At 47.2% G+C, this 14913-nt stretch overlaps 1 protein-coding gene across 1 annotated transcript in view; it reads left to right on the forward strand.

Moving 5' to 3' along the window:
* Positions 1-403: 403 nt before the first annotated feature.
* The window catches only part of VPS26C (VPS26 endosomal protein sorting factor C), a 47477-nt gene continuing 32967 nt past the window's right edge, over positions 404-14913 (forward strand). The window contains exon 1 of the mRNA XM_049627880.1: positions 404-1025. Within this exon, the coding sequence (XP_049483837.1) occupies positions 969-1025 (57 nt within the window). The 5' untranslated portion in view covers positions 404-968. The remainder of the gene's footprint in view (positions 1026-14913) is intronic.

Below are 14913 nucleotides of genomic sequence, written 5' to 3' on the forward strand. Positions count from 1 at the left end.
TTCCTACCACTTTATTGCTGCCCTGCCTGGAGGCCACTCCCCCCAAAACCAATATGTCTTGTGCCTGCTTCAGTCGGCTCCGTCCGGGAATGAAAAACAGACTGGGCAGGTCCGCTTCGGCGCCGAGGTTCCCATCCGCGCGCGCTGCCGGCACCCACGGCCTGCGGGCCGCGCCTCCCCGCATCCTGCGCACCGACATGAATATTCAGCCCCCGGTTCCAGGGCGCGCGCCGGGGGAGTACCCACAAGCCCCCGCGGCCCCGCCCAGCCGGCCTCCGGGGACTCAGAGCGGGGCGAGGTCACCTGGTGCTCCCCGAGACCTTGGCCCGCGGCCCAGCGGCAGGGGCTGGCCGGGTGGGCCGCCCGCCAATCGGCGCCTTGCGGGCCGGGAGCGCGGGGCCGCGGGCAGGGGAGGCAGTGCCGCAAAGGCGAAGACGCCAGTCTTCAGAACCCTCGGGAGAGAGTGGGGGAGGACTAGAGACGGCGAGAGGCAGGAGACTAGGGAGGGAACTCAGTCCTCAGTTATCACCACCTTAAGGCCAACATAGCGCAGCGCCCCTGGGCCGCACAGCCTGACGGGAGCTTCACTTACCCCGCAAAGGCAGGGCCCGCGCTACGCGACCTCGGCACCACCCCCCACCGCGGGGCACGCCGGGAGCGAGCCGTTTTGGAGGGTATTTCCGGTGTTAGGACAGTCCTTACGGAAAGGGTGGGGCCGGCCCGGTCCCGCCCCTCACGCCCAGCAGGGGCGGGGTGAAGAGTGACAGCCCCTCGGCCCGCGCTAAGGCCCGCCCCTGCACCGGAAAAAGGAAGGCGGGGGAGTCGATCCCGAGAAAGGCGCGAGGTCTCCAGGAAAGACAGCTAGCGGCAAGGGAAAAGGGGCGGGCCCGGGTCGGAGAGGCGGGGCGACTCGCCTTCCGCTCGGGTCACGCGCGGCAGGAAGTGCTGCCGGCCGCGGAGTACTCGAAATGGGGACCTGCCTGGATATTAAGATTAAGAGAGCGAACAAGGTTTATCACGCCGGGGTAAGTAGGGTGGGCGGGCCTGCAGGTCCCGTCGTCTGCGGGGCCCCGCGCACTTCTGGGTGTGCCTGGGCGGGGCAGAGCGCCCCTCCAGGTGCGTCCCCGCCAGGTGTGTTCCGCGCGCGGCCCGCAGCCCTAAGGAGGGCACCCCGGGCGGAGTCGCCACCGCGTCGGCGGGGCTTGGGGGCCGGAGGGGCCGGCGCCTGGGCTGCAGCGTTTACCGTCTGGCCTCGTGAACATCCGGCTCGGCCTTGGTTCCGGAGCTTGAGCTGTCCAGTGAGGGCCGAGGAGCTCGGTGACCACCTGCCCCGTTCCTTCGCTCCCCCTGCTGTGACTGCAGGGGTCTTACTGAAAGAAAAGCAGAATTCGCTTTGAAAGCAGAAATACGCACTTCGGGCCCCGGTCAGCTCTAACACCGTACAGAAGTGACTTATTTCTCCGGTTTTATTGTTTGAATGATCTACAGAAGGAGTAGCATATTAAAATGCAAGTACAAAAAAATAAAAATCTTAATTATGGCACTAACAAGTTTTGTGCCTGCCATTCGCCAATCACTTAATCTCCTCAGTCCTCAGTTGCCTTATTTGCAAAACGAGGGTGATGCAAGGTTCTTGTAGCTCAACCCTACTCTGCAGTAGAATCAATCACCTTGGGGATTTTAAAGTATGGTAGCCAGGGCCCCACTCCCAGAGATAGCATTGATTGTAATGTGCAGCCGGTGTTAAAATCCCAGCTGGCTTGCACTGTGGAACAAACTTGCGAGTAGCAGTTGGTCACATTAATGCAGAGCAGTCTCAAAAAGGATCGAAGACCAAGCAAAGATCATGAACAGATGCTAAACCTTTTGAGTGCAACACAGCTGGGGAAACCTGATATTTACACAGACTCAAATGGTCACCTCCCAGATTGTTAATGTCAAAGGGGAAAAGCTACCTTTATAATGGAGGAATCAGGTTATCAGGACTCCAACGACAACCAACAGTGAGCATCACCTCACTGCCACCACTAGTGACACTGAGGTTTAGTTCTGGCATGATAATAAAGGGTCTGGCCTGATGGCACTGAAAAGCAAAAGCCCTTCGATGTGATATTCCTACCAAAAGGGTTTGACTTAGATCAGTTCGTAAGGAAACAATCAGGCATTTCCAAATTGAGGAACACTCTGAAATAATTGGCCTGGATTCTTCAAAAATGTGAATGTCATGAAAAGCAATTTTTCTAGATTAAAAGAGCCTACAAAGATACGACAACTAAATACAGTGTGTAATTCCTGATAAATAAATTTGGATATAGACTGTACGAAAAATAATTTTGTATGGGTGTTAAATTTCCCGAGTGGGATATTTGTATTTTGGCTATGTAGGAGAATGCTCCACATACTGAAGTCTTTAGGAGTAAAGTGTGGAAATAACTAGATTTTAAATAGTCCACCCACATATTGTGTGTGCGTGGATGTGAGGAGAAGAGAGAGAGCAAGTGGGGCAAAGTGTTAATAATTGAGGACTCTGCTCGAGTCTACCTTGTATTCTTTTTTTTTTTTTTTTTTTAACGTTTATTTATTTTTGAGACAGAGAGAGACAGAGCATGAACAGGGGAGGGGCAGAGAGAGAGGGAGACACAGAATCAGAAACAGGCTCCAGGCTCTGAGCAGTCAGCCCAGAGCCCGATGCGGGGCTCGAACTCACAGACCGCGAGATCATGACCTGAGCTGAAGTCAGACACTTAACCGACTGAGCCACCCAGGCGCCCCTTGTATTCTTTTTTTAATAAGAATTTTATTGAGATGTAATTCAAATACCGTAAAACTTATCCATTTAAGGTGTAGAATTCAGTGGCTGTAACATATTCACGGGGTTGGGTGAATAATCACCGCCATGTAATTTTACAACATTTTGATCCACCCAAAAAGAAACCCTCCACCCGTTAGCCGATACTCCTCATCCCCTCTACATCTCAGCCCCTGGCAATCACAGATCTACTTTGTGTCTCCATGGATTTGCCTATTCTGGAAACTTCATATAAATGAATCATGCAACATGTAGCCTTTCATGACTGGCTTAATTCCCTTAGCATGTTTTCAGCGTTCATACATGTAGCGTATGTCAATCAGTTCCTTGTCCTTTTTATGGCGGACTAATATTCCATTGCATGGATAGACCGTGTTTTATTTACCCATTCATCTGTGGATGGACATTTAGGTTGTTTTCACTTTGGCTTTTTTTTTTTTTTTTTTCAACGTTTTTTATTTATTTTTGGGACAGAGAGAGACAGAACACGAACGGGGGAGGGGCAGAGAGAGAGGGAGACACAGAATCGGAAACAGGCTCCAGGCTCCGAGCCATCAGCCCAGAGCCCGACGCGGGGCTCGAACTCACAGACCGCGAGATCGTGACCTGGCTGAAGTCGGACGCCCAACCGACTGCGCCACCCAGGTGCCCCTTCACTTTGGCTTTTATGAAGAATGCTACTATGAACATTCCTGTACCAGTTTTTGTGTGAACATAGGTTTTCATTTCTCTTGCATATACACAGAGGTGTGGAATTGCTGGGTGATACAGTAATTTTATGTTTAACGTTTTGAAGACCCACCAAACTGTTTTCCAAAGCACTGGGACTGCTCTACTGTGTGTGAGTGTTCCAGTTTCCCTACTATTTTGTGTTCTAGGAACTTTTCTGTGGCTTGGAAATTCAGAATAAGAATTGGGGGCAGGCAGTGGTAGGAGACTGTATACATTTTGCCTTAATTATTTTCATTTCATTAAAAAGTCAGTACATTCTATTCAGAGATGTTGGGCCAGCTGAGATGTTTTCTGTGGCTTTTAAATAATGGCACAAGTAATCGAAGGTGCATCTAGAAAAGCTGCAAGAAATGAAGCGGTGAAGTTGCCCCTGCTGGAAGTCTTCCACTTGTAGGACCAGGCCTCGTGGGTGGCGGAGTCGAAGGTGGTGTCAGCTTTGCACAGCTACTAGTGCACGTCCCTTAGTGCCATTAACGGGGAATAGAACCTGTAGTTGCTGGCTTATGGCGGTTTTAATTTAATTAACATTTTATTTATTTATTTATTTATTTTTAAATTTTTTTTTTAACATTTATTTATTTTTGAGACAGAGAGAGACAGAGCATGAATGGGGGAGGGTCAGGGAGAGAGAATCCCAAGCAGGCTCCACACGATCAGCACAGATGACACAGGGCGCAAACCCACGAACCGTGGGATGATGCCCCGAGCCGAAGTCGGACACTTAACCGACTGAGCCACTCGGGTGCCCCCCTACGGCAGTGTTTCTTAATCTCGCGTTGGGAGACCGTACATGGTGAGTAGAAGAGAAAAATCGAGGTAACGTCTCCTAAACAGATGGTTGCTGTCTATGTTTTTAGAAGCCAAAGGAAGAAGAAATGTTACTACACTGGGCAGTCTAATCAACCAACAAAAGTATGTATCTGGACATATGTGCCTGTGACTCAGATGTCAGACTCCGTGGTCTGTGATTCAGGATAGGTGGAGTAGGCCAGGACTGCTATGGTGGCTTCCTAGGCTCCAGCCGGCAGGACCCTTGCTGGCCAGTTGCTTGATGCTCTCAGGGCCTGTGGACAGTGCGTGTTTCAAGCATAGTTTGGGCCATGGTCGTGTGAGGGGTGGCCTCTTTTTCCCACTCTTACTGGCCGCAAGGGGAACTAATCACATACAAGTTTTCGATTTTCCCTGCACATCTCAACAGCGCTGGTAAAGATTCCGTTACTCAAGATTTGACTCCTCAGTGGGTCACCAGAGCACAGTACCTGTAACTGTCATCGTTTGACGTGGCTACCACCTACGTTAGCCCGATCCTTAGGTCATAAGTGATTGCCATTCATGCAAAACATGTTTGCCTGTGTAACCACATAAAGCGGTCGTCTGTTCCACTCAGACGTACTTGGTAAGCACTGGTATGGGTTTGTTAGTCAGGCCGTATCAGTCCGTTTTACTGATGAGGAAACTGAGGCATAAGCAGGTTGAGAAACTTGCCCAAGGTTACCCAACTCGTGACAGCCTGGATTCCAGCTCAGGCCAGCTAGCTTCGTCCATCCAACCGTCTTGCCATCCTGCCTCCCTAAGAGTGACTATAATTGTGCAACATGGTAGAATTTATAATGTAGAAATAGTTGTTATTAATTTCCTAAGAGTGTTATAAATAGTATTATAATATTTTCATTTAAAAAACTATGACTTCTGGGGCGCCTGGGTAGCTCAGTCGGTTAAGCATCTGACTCTTGATTTCAGCTCTTTGTTAGATCGAGTTTGGGATTCTCTCTCCCTCTCTGCCCGCCCCCCTTCTAGCTCTTTTCCTCCTTCTCTCTCTTTTAAAATAAGTAAATAAACTTTAAAATAAAAAAATAGGGGTGCCTTGGTGGCTCAGTCTGTTAAGCATCTGACTCTTGATTTTGGCTCAGGTCGTGATCTCACAGTTGGTGGGTTTGAGCCCTGCTTCGGCCTCTGTGCTGATCGTGTGGAGCCTACTTGGGATCTCTCTCCCTCTCTGCCCCTCCCCCATGTGCACGTGCACTCTCTCTCTTTCTCAAAATAAATAAATAAACTTAAAATAAAACATAAAAAAATAAATCAGAACCTCTCCCCTACCCTTAAACCATGGAAACCACTGGTTTCTTAAAAAAATTAAAAACGAAACAAAAACTATGACTTCTACTCAGAAGAATGTACTGATTCTGTTACTGTGCTTTTCAGTATTTTACTTATCATAAAAGCATTTGAAAATGGCTTTGATTCTGCAGATGCCAGAGAACCTGAGTTACCTTGGGTTTAAAATTGGCAGTTGGGTTTTTTCCTAGAAAAAAAAAAGTTTTTTCCTATTATTGACAAAATGATAGACTTTAAAAAGTCACAGTTGAATCATTTAAAAAATAAAAATGTAATTCATGCCTTGTTGACCACTTAACATTTTATAGAAGGCTGCTAAGTGAAAAGCAAGTTCTTCCTCCTCTCCCCCCCCTTTTCTGTACCCTGGAGGTATCCCCTAGCAGTTCACGTACTGGTCCAGGCATTGCCTATGAGTAATAGGTGTACATGTGCATGCACTCACACACACACACACACACACACACACACACACACACACACCTTGTTCTTTCTGCTTAACAGTGTCTCTTTGTCTTGGATACCTGTTCATATCACCACATCCCCATCAGTCTCCTCCTTTTTTAGTTGTTACTTAATCTAAACAAATTTATTCACCCCGTGTCTTTGGTCTCATGAGGCTTGGCGGTCAGAGAGAGAGATGGGTAACTATATAAATGAAAGGTGAGAAGGAGCTCAGATAGGAGCGTCTGTGGCAGATGAGCACAAAGTTGGGCATCCGCATTTCGGGCGGGCAGTAGTAGGGCCCTCTGGAGCTCACTGGCGGTGATGTTTGCACCTAGCTTTGAAATTTAAGCACTGGTCTGGGGTCTCCCTCCCCACCGGGCCTGTTCATTCCCACCAGGAGGAATAGACAGGGCGGCAAAGTGAACAAGAACCCGCAGACATTTGCAAAGCAGTCCGAGTCCAGTAAAAAGGTTTCGGACCTTTTTTTGTAGGCTTTTCCAGTGACTTCTATAATCCCATTTGGCTGGGAGCCTGACCTTAACCAAAACTAATTTTTTTTTTGAGAGAGTGCACGAGCAGGGGAGAGGGAGAGAGTGAGAAAAGAGAGAGAGAGGGAGAGAATCTTAAGCAAGCTCCACACTCAGCACAGAGCCCCACACAGGGCTCAATCCCACCACCCTGGTACCATGACCTGAACCAAAACTAAGAGTTGGACGGTCCACCGACTGAGCCACCCAGGTGCCCCCGCAGCAGTTTTTAAAAGGGATTTCATTTTATCATCTTTCCAAATATTTCCCCTCTTTTTCTTGAATTTATTCTGCCTTTTTCCTGTTGTTGTCTTTTATGTTCCTAACTTGACTGTTCAGCATATCAAATTAGAGCCTCCTTTTAAAAATGCAGACATTTCCCTCTAAGGACTGCTTTAGTTACAACCGCAAATCTGCTCTGCCTACGCGCTGCCTGAAGACACGGCTCCAGAGGACCCCACCGAGACTGCATGGCACAGCAACCTCACACTGCAGACATGGGAAGACCCCCAAATCACTCTACCACCGTGTCGCGTGAGGTGTGATTTGTGGCATTTCATACTTTATAATGAGATATTACTGCAATATCTTCCAATTTCCACTATGGTTTTTCCTTTGACACATGAATTGTTTAGAAGTGTGTGTTTTCATTTCTGTTGTAAAAACAATTCTCACTCATAGACTTAGAATAATTCTTTTTTTTTTTAACATTGTATTTTTTATTTTTTAAGAGACAGAGAGGGACAGAGCACGAGCAGGGGAGGGGCAGAGAGAGAGGGAGACACAGAATTGGAAACAGGCTCCAGGCTCAAAGCTGTCAGCACAGAGCCTGACACGGGACTTGAACTCACGAACTGCGAGATCATGACCTGAGCTGAAGTCGGACGCTCAACCGACTGAGCCACCCAGGCGCCCCAACTTAGAATAGTTCTTAAATTGCAAATTTGAATTTTAGAAAATTCCTTATGAGTACCTTGAACTGGAATGTGTGATCATGGTGGAGCAGAGGTGTTGGTCCGGTGGTCAGGAAAAGACTTAGTATCATGCCATGTTTTCTGTAACTCAGTAGTAACCTGTAATGCATCAGCAACACCGTTTATAGGTACCTGTATCATTGCACCAGTTAAACTTGTTGCAATTAACTTGTTCTTTGAATCTTCCTAACTACAATACTGTTTTGTTTACATTTATATACCTAGGGCCGTCAGTACCTGCCTACTCAGTAGGCACTCTAACACTTTATTAAACGATAGTTGAAGCCTTTAAACTAAATTCATAAAGCTAATAGTTTTCTAAACGCATCAATCAGAAAGGGAAAGCTATGGTTTCATAGGTATACTATAGATTTTCCTTTGTAATTACAAATAATACTCTAGGCATAAATTCTAGACAGATGTTGGTAAGATTCTTATTTTGGCATAGCCCCAGAGCTATGTGCGAACCCTCTCCATTATTTGTATCTGCTTTAGGACTATCGTTCTTATGGTTTTTTTTTAATGTTTATTTATTTTGAGAGAGAGCATGCATGTGAGCGTGGGCCGGGGGAGAGGGCAGAGAGAGAAGGAGAGAGAGAATCCCAAGTAGGCGCCACACTGTCAGTACAGAGCCCGATGCAGGGCTCAATCTCACGAACCGTGAGATCATGACCTGAGCCGAGTTTACGAGTCAGACGATCAACCAACTGAGCCACCCAGGCACCCCTATGACGATCATTCTTAAAAGAATGATTCAAATAAATATGGGAATGGAGACTTCCAAATTCCTATCAACGTGATTCTCTTCTCTGCAATTCAGAAACAGAAAATAGTAGAAAGTGGTCCAAAATTTGATCTGTGCCTTCATCACAATTTACATAGCGCAGAGTGAGTAGACCTTCCTCAGAGCTTAAAGCAGCATTGCTGTTCCACTCTGAGAATCCTCATTGAGTTCAGAAATTTGACTAGTGTTTCCCAAGCCCCATGTATGTCTGATACAAGATAATCAGTAATATGATTTAAAAAGAATTCCCTAATTCCATATTTCCAGTGAACATTCTGATATCCCATGAGAGCACTTAACTAAAATTGCTTTATAATAACATATACTAATATGGCCCATTCCAACTTTAATCCCCACCAACACTGAAGAATGCCCGCATTTTATGCCTGAGAAGACTGAGGCTCAGAGAGTTCAGTGACATACACTGATGAGAGGAAATATTTGAAATCGGGCTTCTGTATGCCTTGTCTTAATTTTTAAGGCCTTAATTTTTCTCAGCTGGAGGAGGAAGCTGATACCTACTCAGAAGTGTTATTGTAAAATTAAATGACATAATGTTTTAAGACATTTACTGTAGGCTCTGACCCTTAGTAGGGGCTCAAATGGTAAGTGTTGGTATCGCGAGGTTTTCCGATAGTGTCTGTTCACACAGAATCGCTGTGTTAGTGCACTTTCCAAGTGGCGTACAAGTAAGTGTTGTATCAGATGCTTCTCACGTCGTCAGATGTCTCTCCACCGTGGACTTGGAGGAAGGAGGGCCAGTGACCTAGCAGCCCCGATAGGGAGCCCGGCAGTTTTGGGCACTGAAAGCTGAGTGGAGTGTTGGTCTCCCTGTATACACTCCTCACACGGTGCAGTAGATGTGTTTTTGATCAAAAAGTTTGACTCCATTGCACCGTAAATTATTGTTTTCAGTGCACCGGGGAAGTTTATTGGTTGAAAGAAACTTGCAGTAAATCTTTTGGTAATGTAAATACGGTTCATTTGTTTGTTTTTTTTTTTTTTCAACATTTTTTTTTTTTTTAATTTTTTTTTTCAACATTTTTTATTTATTTTTGGGACAGAGAGAGACAGAGCATGAACGGGGGAGGGGCAGAGAGAGAGGGAGACACAGAATCGGAAACAGGCTCCAGGCTCCGAGCCATCAGCCCAGAGCCTGACGCGGGGCTCGAACTCACGGACCGCGAGATCGTGACCTGGCTGAAGTCGGACGCCTAACCGACTGCGCCACCCAGGCGCCCCGGTTCATTTGTTTTTATAAATTCAGAATGTTTTATGTTCTAAAATCCCGGCACATGTACTCACGAAAGTGATGCTGTTAAATAATGTGCTTGTGCCAAACGTAAATAAGAGCTTTGCTCTCCAGCATAGCCAGGTCACAGTGATAAGGGATTTGTGCCCAGTACGCTGATTACTGTAGCGTGAGAACCGCTAGATTTCCATCTTGTCTTACTTGGCTTGCATGTACTTTCTTGTTACAAAATTAAAGAGGGAAAATCCTATATGTAACTGTTATTCTGAGGAAAAATTGCAGGACTGGACTGGAATGGAAAAAGAGCCCCTTACTGTACTTTGTACTGCAGGATTCTTGATGCACGAATGATCAGTTCTGGTGAATGCTGATGCAGGTACTTAGGGTACAAAGATGTAGATCTTTGAGCCAGGAGGGGTGAGTAATCCTAAGACATGTGGGGGAGGTCTGAACCTTTTAGGAATCTCTGTCGTCGAAACGTTGAGTGGGTCTCTAGAATAGAATCTAGAGATTCTAGTGGGTCTCTAGAATAGAATCTAGAATAGGCCTCTAGAATAATCGAATGCTCCTCCAAAGGCCTGTCTCCTGAATCGTAACCTAACCCTTATGTAATGCATGAGAGGCATTTTCAGAATTATCCAAGCCTGTTTGAAAACTGGGTGCAGTAAAATGATTCATATAGTTCTCTAGTTGGTGTTTGTGACAGCGGGTTTTGTACTGACCTGAGCATTAGGAAAGCCTGCTTGACCGCTCTGGGTGTGCCGGTTTCTAGACTCGGCAGCAGCTGGACGAGTGTCAGCACGCAGGGCCAGGCCGCCCTGACTCCAGCAGGGTGGTTGGGTTTCCTCTGCCTTCCTGTGGATGCCGGTCCCCAGTTCGGACCTCCTGGCCTTGCATCATCTTGGATTTGCTGGTGGAACCAGCCGCACCCTCCCCGTGGGCTCAGACCCGCATCTTTGCCTTGCCTGCTTCCTGCGGTGATGGTCCCCCAGCTGGAGAGCCAGTAGCATGGGCAGGTTGGGGGAGATGCCACCTCTCTCCCCGTCTCATCCCCCCTCTTGACTCCGTCCCCACTACTGCCCCAACCCAAGTCAGCAGAGCCCTGCTGGGCTGTTCTCCAGACTTCAGGTTCAGCTAACGCTACGGATGGACGGTCCCTGCTATGTCTCCCTTACCTCCCCGTTCTCGGTCCTCTTGCACCTGTGAACCATGGGCTGCTCACCCCCTCAGCTTTGAGCTGGACCGACTCCCTGGCCCTGGCTCTCCTCCTACTTCCATCACTCTTCCTGCATCTCTGCCCACACTGCTTGTCCTCTGCCCTCTGAGCACAGGCATGTTCTAGAAAAGCTGTAAGTTGAAGTCTGTTTTCCGTTTGCTTCCCACTTTCATTTCAGCTACACCGCGGGAGTTTTTATCCCCCCAGCTCTGAATATCTCTTCATCTCATTTGGGTTTTTTTTCCCCCCTAAATCAAGTAGTTGTTACACAAAAATGCAATTCTTTTAGTAGACAAATCAATGGCCTCACCCCCACCCCCTGTTAGTTTTCTGGGCTTCAGCTGTTTCATTCAGAAAACAGTCCCTTGTGAGCCACTGGGTGGGTGGGCTGACCTGTTTCCCCTCCCCATGAGCGCACAAAGCCTTGGAAGTTTCCGAAGAGCATTATTAACAAATTAGCAACTGAGGGTCTCGTGCCAGCAAGAAAAGGACAGTGTTCTGAAGCTCAGAAATGAACTTGACCCTGTCTGGATGGATGGTTGAAGGAGACGTAGGTCACGCGGTGCGTGTTTGTGAGCCACTGTGATTGCCATGTGTGGCTGGAGATGCAGGGTGCTGGGCTCTGGTGTGTTGGGCATTGTTCCTCTCCGGCTGTGGGGTACTGGGTCCTTCCAGATGCTTTCCACAGACAGGTAAAGATCCAATTTTTGTAAAAGACTTTTGTGAAGTGAAGAATTCCTTTCAGTTTCAATTAGTGTCCCCTACCTGCACACAACACTTTCCGGACACAGTTTTATGGTGAGCAGCTCTTAAAAAGACTGCGTTGGTCTTCTATTGTCCTTATTGAAGAGAACAAAGTCTACTTTCTTACTCGTAGGTAGAAGAAAATTCAGGCTCAGAGCAACAGTGCCTTTCTTGAGGTGATGGAAGATATATATCCCCTTTCATCCCCAAAACTAAAGGGAGTGTTTCCTTATAAACAGCTCAAGAAAATGAACAACATCGTTTAGAATGAAGATTCCCCCCCACACACCCAAATTTAAGCCTTGAACCTCTTATGTTAAATGAAATCTTATATAGAACTCTAACATAACCAATTTTTGTAAGTGTATGTTTTATAAGCATATAAAATCAGAGCTTTTCCCTTTGAGGAGGTTTCCCCTGGCTTCCCTGACTCATCCTCAGATCCCAAAGTGGCTGCTGAGGCGTCTGCATAGGCCTGGGGCTCAGCGTTTCGCAGCTTGAAAAGTACTGGTTGTATGATGTAATGACTGGCCACAGCCAACAAAGTTGAAGTTTTGTATCATCCCGTTTTATTTTGTCTTATGCCAGAACTTGAAAGCTCTATTAACTTTCACATATAATGCAGTGGGTGCAACCAGGCTTAAAGCATTTTGCTTTCATTCACTGGAGTATTTAAAGAATAATAATAATTAAAAGAGGTAGCCTCCTACTCTACACGAGATTCCAGACCCACCCTTGCTGGTGAGTCTTCTGCCAGTTTCCTCCTTGACAACCCGCTCACCTGGGGTTCTTGGGCCAGTAGTCCCAGCAGAAGCCGGTGGGTCTGGCCGCCTTCACCGTTGTTCTCCTTACCGGTGGGTGATTAAGCTTGCCGTGGGAAGAGCGGTGTCAGATTGTCAGTAGAGCCTTTGATTCTTGCTGGGAACCTGAACCTGGTCATGCTCTCCTGACCCCGGATGCTGATGCTAAGAAAGGGCTTGCCTCTGAGAAACTGTGGGCTCCCACCAGCTGTCCTCCTGGCTGTCGGGCAGGTTCTCACGGTGTGTGACATTGGCACACGGGCTTTCTAATGATGGCTGGGCTCCGTTCATCCCCAGCACCCCGCCCTCTATGCTGACGTGCTTCTCTATGCTTATGGTTTTCTGTCACACACCTGGCATGATGTCAGCCAAAAATCGGCCCTTCCTCTGCTTCTCAGAAAAGATCATTTAAGACCATTACTCTAAAACCCGAGTCATCATCTTTAGGAAAGGAACAGAAGTCCCATCAATGGAAAAGTAAGGGATAGAAGGACAGAAATTCCTCCCTTCAATAATAATCAGGGAAAAAAAAAGCCACTTTTTTTTTTTTTATTGAAAAAAGATCTAGTGTTAATTTGGCCATGCGTTTCAGATCTTTCAAAAAAAGTTCTATTTTGTAAATTTAAAAAAATCTATGTTTTCCCTTGCTAAGAAAATTTAAGGAAGAGGAAGGAGTATCAGATGAGAAGTAACATTCCCTGTCCCCCTCCTTCACTGCCCCGTAAGCGCCCAAGAATTAGCACGTGACACTCGCAGCCTCCCGCTGTGGCAGGGTCCTACAGTCTCTTTGGGCAGGGTGCCCGGGAGCCACTGGGCCGCCTGGAGCAGAGGCTGCTGCTGCGTTGGGAAGCGCAATCGGTCGGCCCTGGGCTCTCTGGCCCCGCTCCCGCCTGTGGGCCCTGCTCCCCTCACCTCTCGCCCTCTGCTCCCGGGCCCGGGCTCTGCCTTGGACTGATGCTACACTGTTGATGATACACTGTTGATGTGTACGTTGTTGATGTACTGTTCTCATTCATATGAGAGTTCCCTCTGCCTGGGATTCAGTTTGGTGGCTTGTTGGAGTTCATTATGTAAGAGGGCTGGCCGTTCAAAGCGTTTTCTTTGGCCAGCTCGCTGTATTCCTCGGTCATTACTCTGGCATATAATCAGGCCAGCTCCCAGCCTTCTGTGACGGGAGCTCCCTGAAGCTCTTGGTTTGTAGTCTGGAGCCTTTATGCTCCCTTATGCCAGCAGTGGCAGACAAATGTCAGTGTTCCCAAGTTTCCGTGAGTTTTACTGTTCTCGAAGTCTGAACCCAGTCATCTCTATTAAGTCATCACTTTGCCGATACGCAGTATCCAACCCCTGAAACCACACAGCTCACCAGGATTCTAATGTGACCCTCCCGTCCTGAAGACTCGAAAAGGTATCACTTTTTGTGACTGGCGTCGGCAATCTTATTTTGCCCCTTCCGGAACTTTTACTCAGTGGCTCAGATTTCTTTTCCAGACTCCAGAAAGTTTGGGAACTGGAAATTGCAGAGGTGTCTCCCTCGGACAACTGCCATGAGTTTGTCAGCCCATTTTACTTAGTATCTACACCTGTACTTCTATACCTAGAAGTACAGAAGAAACCTGCTGTCTTTCAGCGTAGTAGTACAGCATCAGAATGCGCTACTAAAATGCAAGCCCTTGAGAGAGGGACTTTGTCTCTTTTGTCCCCTGCCCTGTCCCTGGTACCTGGAACAGTGTCTGACTCCTAGAAGGCATACCCAAAATGTTTGTTCAATACATAATGACGTTATTTCTGCTGTTTTGGCAATACGTATGTGAATGTAAGCCAAACAAGTTAGTATCTCAGTATTTTGTTACCGTTCTGTTGTCAGTGAACCGATTGATTTTCATCGATTTTTACTTAAATATTAATCACTTTCAGGGGTGCCTTGGTGGCTCAGCCGGTTAAGCGTCTGACTCTTGATTTTGGCTCAGGTCATGGTCTCGTGGTTTGTGAGTTCGAGCCCTGCATTGGGCTCTGTGCTGACACTGCAGGGTCTGCTTGGGATTCTCTCTCTCCTTCTCTCTCTGCCCCTCCCCTGCTCATGTTCTCCTCAATAAATAAATATTTTAAAAATCTTTAAATATTAATCACTTGCAGACTGTGACTCTGTTGTCGAGAAAGTAGTACGTATTGAAGAGGGCATCTTTTGGGATGACCACTGGGTGTTGTATGGAAACCAATTTGACGATAAATTTCATATATTAAAAAAAAGAGAGTAGTATGGCTGTATTTCCGTCTCTACTTAATGATCTCTGTGGGTTTCTTAATTGAGGTTATCCCATACAATAGATCACTCTTCAGCGAAGAGTTCTTTTGAGACGGTAACCACCACCACAGTCAAGATCTGGAGCAAGGACACCTGGGTGGCTCAGTTGGTCGAGTGTCCAACTCTTGATTTCAGCTCAGGTCATGATCTCATGGTTCGTGGGATCAAGCCCACATCAGGCTCCGTGCTGACCATGTGAAGCCTGCTTGGGATT

The sequence above is a fragment of the Panthera uncia genome, chromosome C2, assembly GCF_023721935.1.
Source record: "Panthera uncia isolate 11264 chromosome C2, Puncia_PCG_1.0, whole genome shotgun sequence".
Lineage (NCBI taxonomy): Eukaryota > Metazoa > Chordata > Mammalia > Carnivora > Felidae > Panthera > Panthera uncia.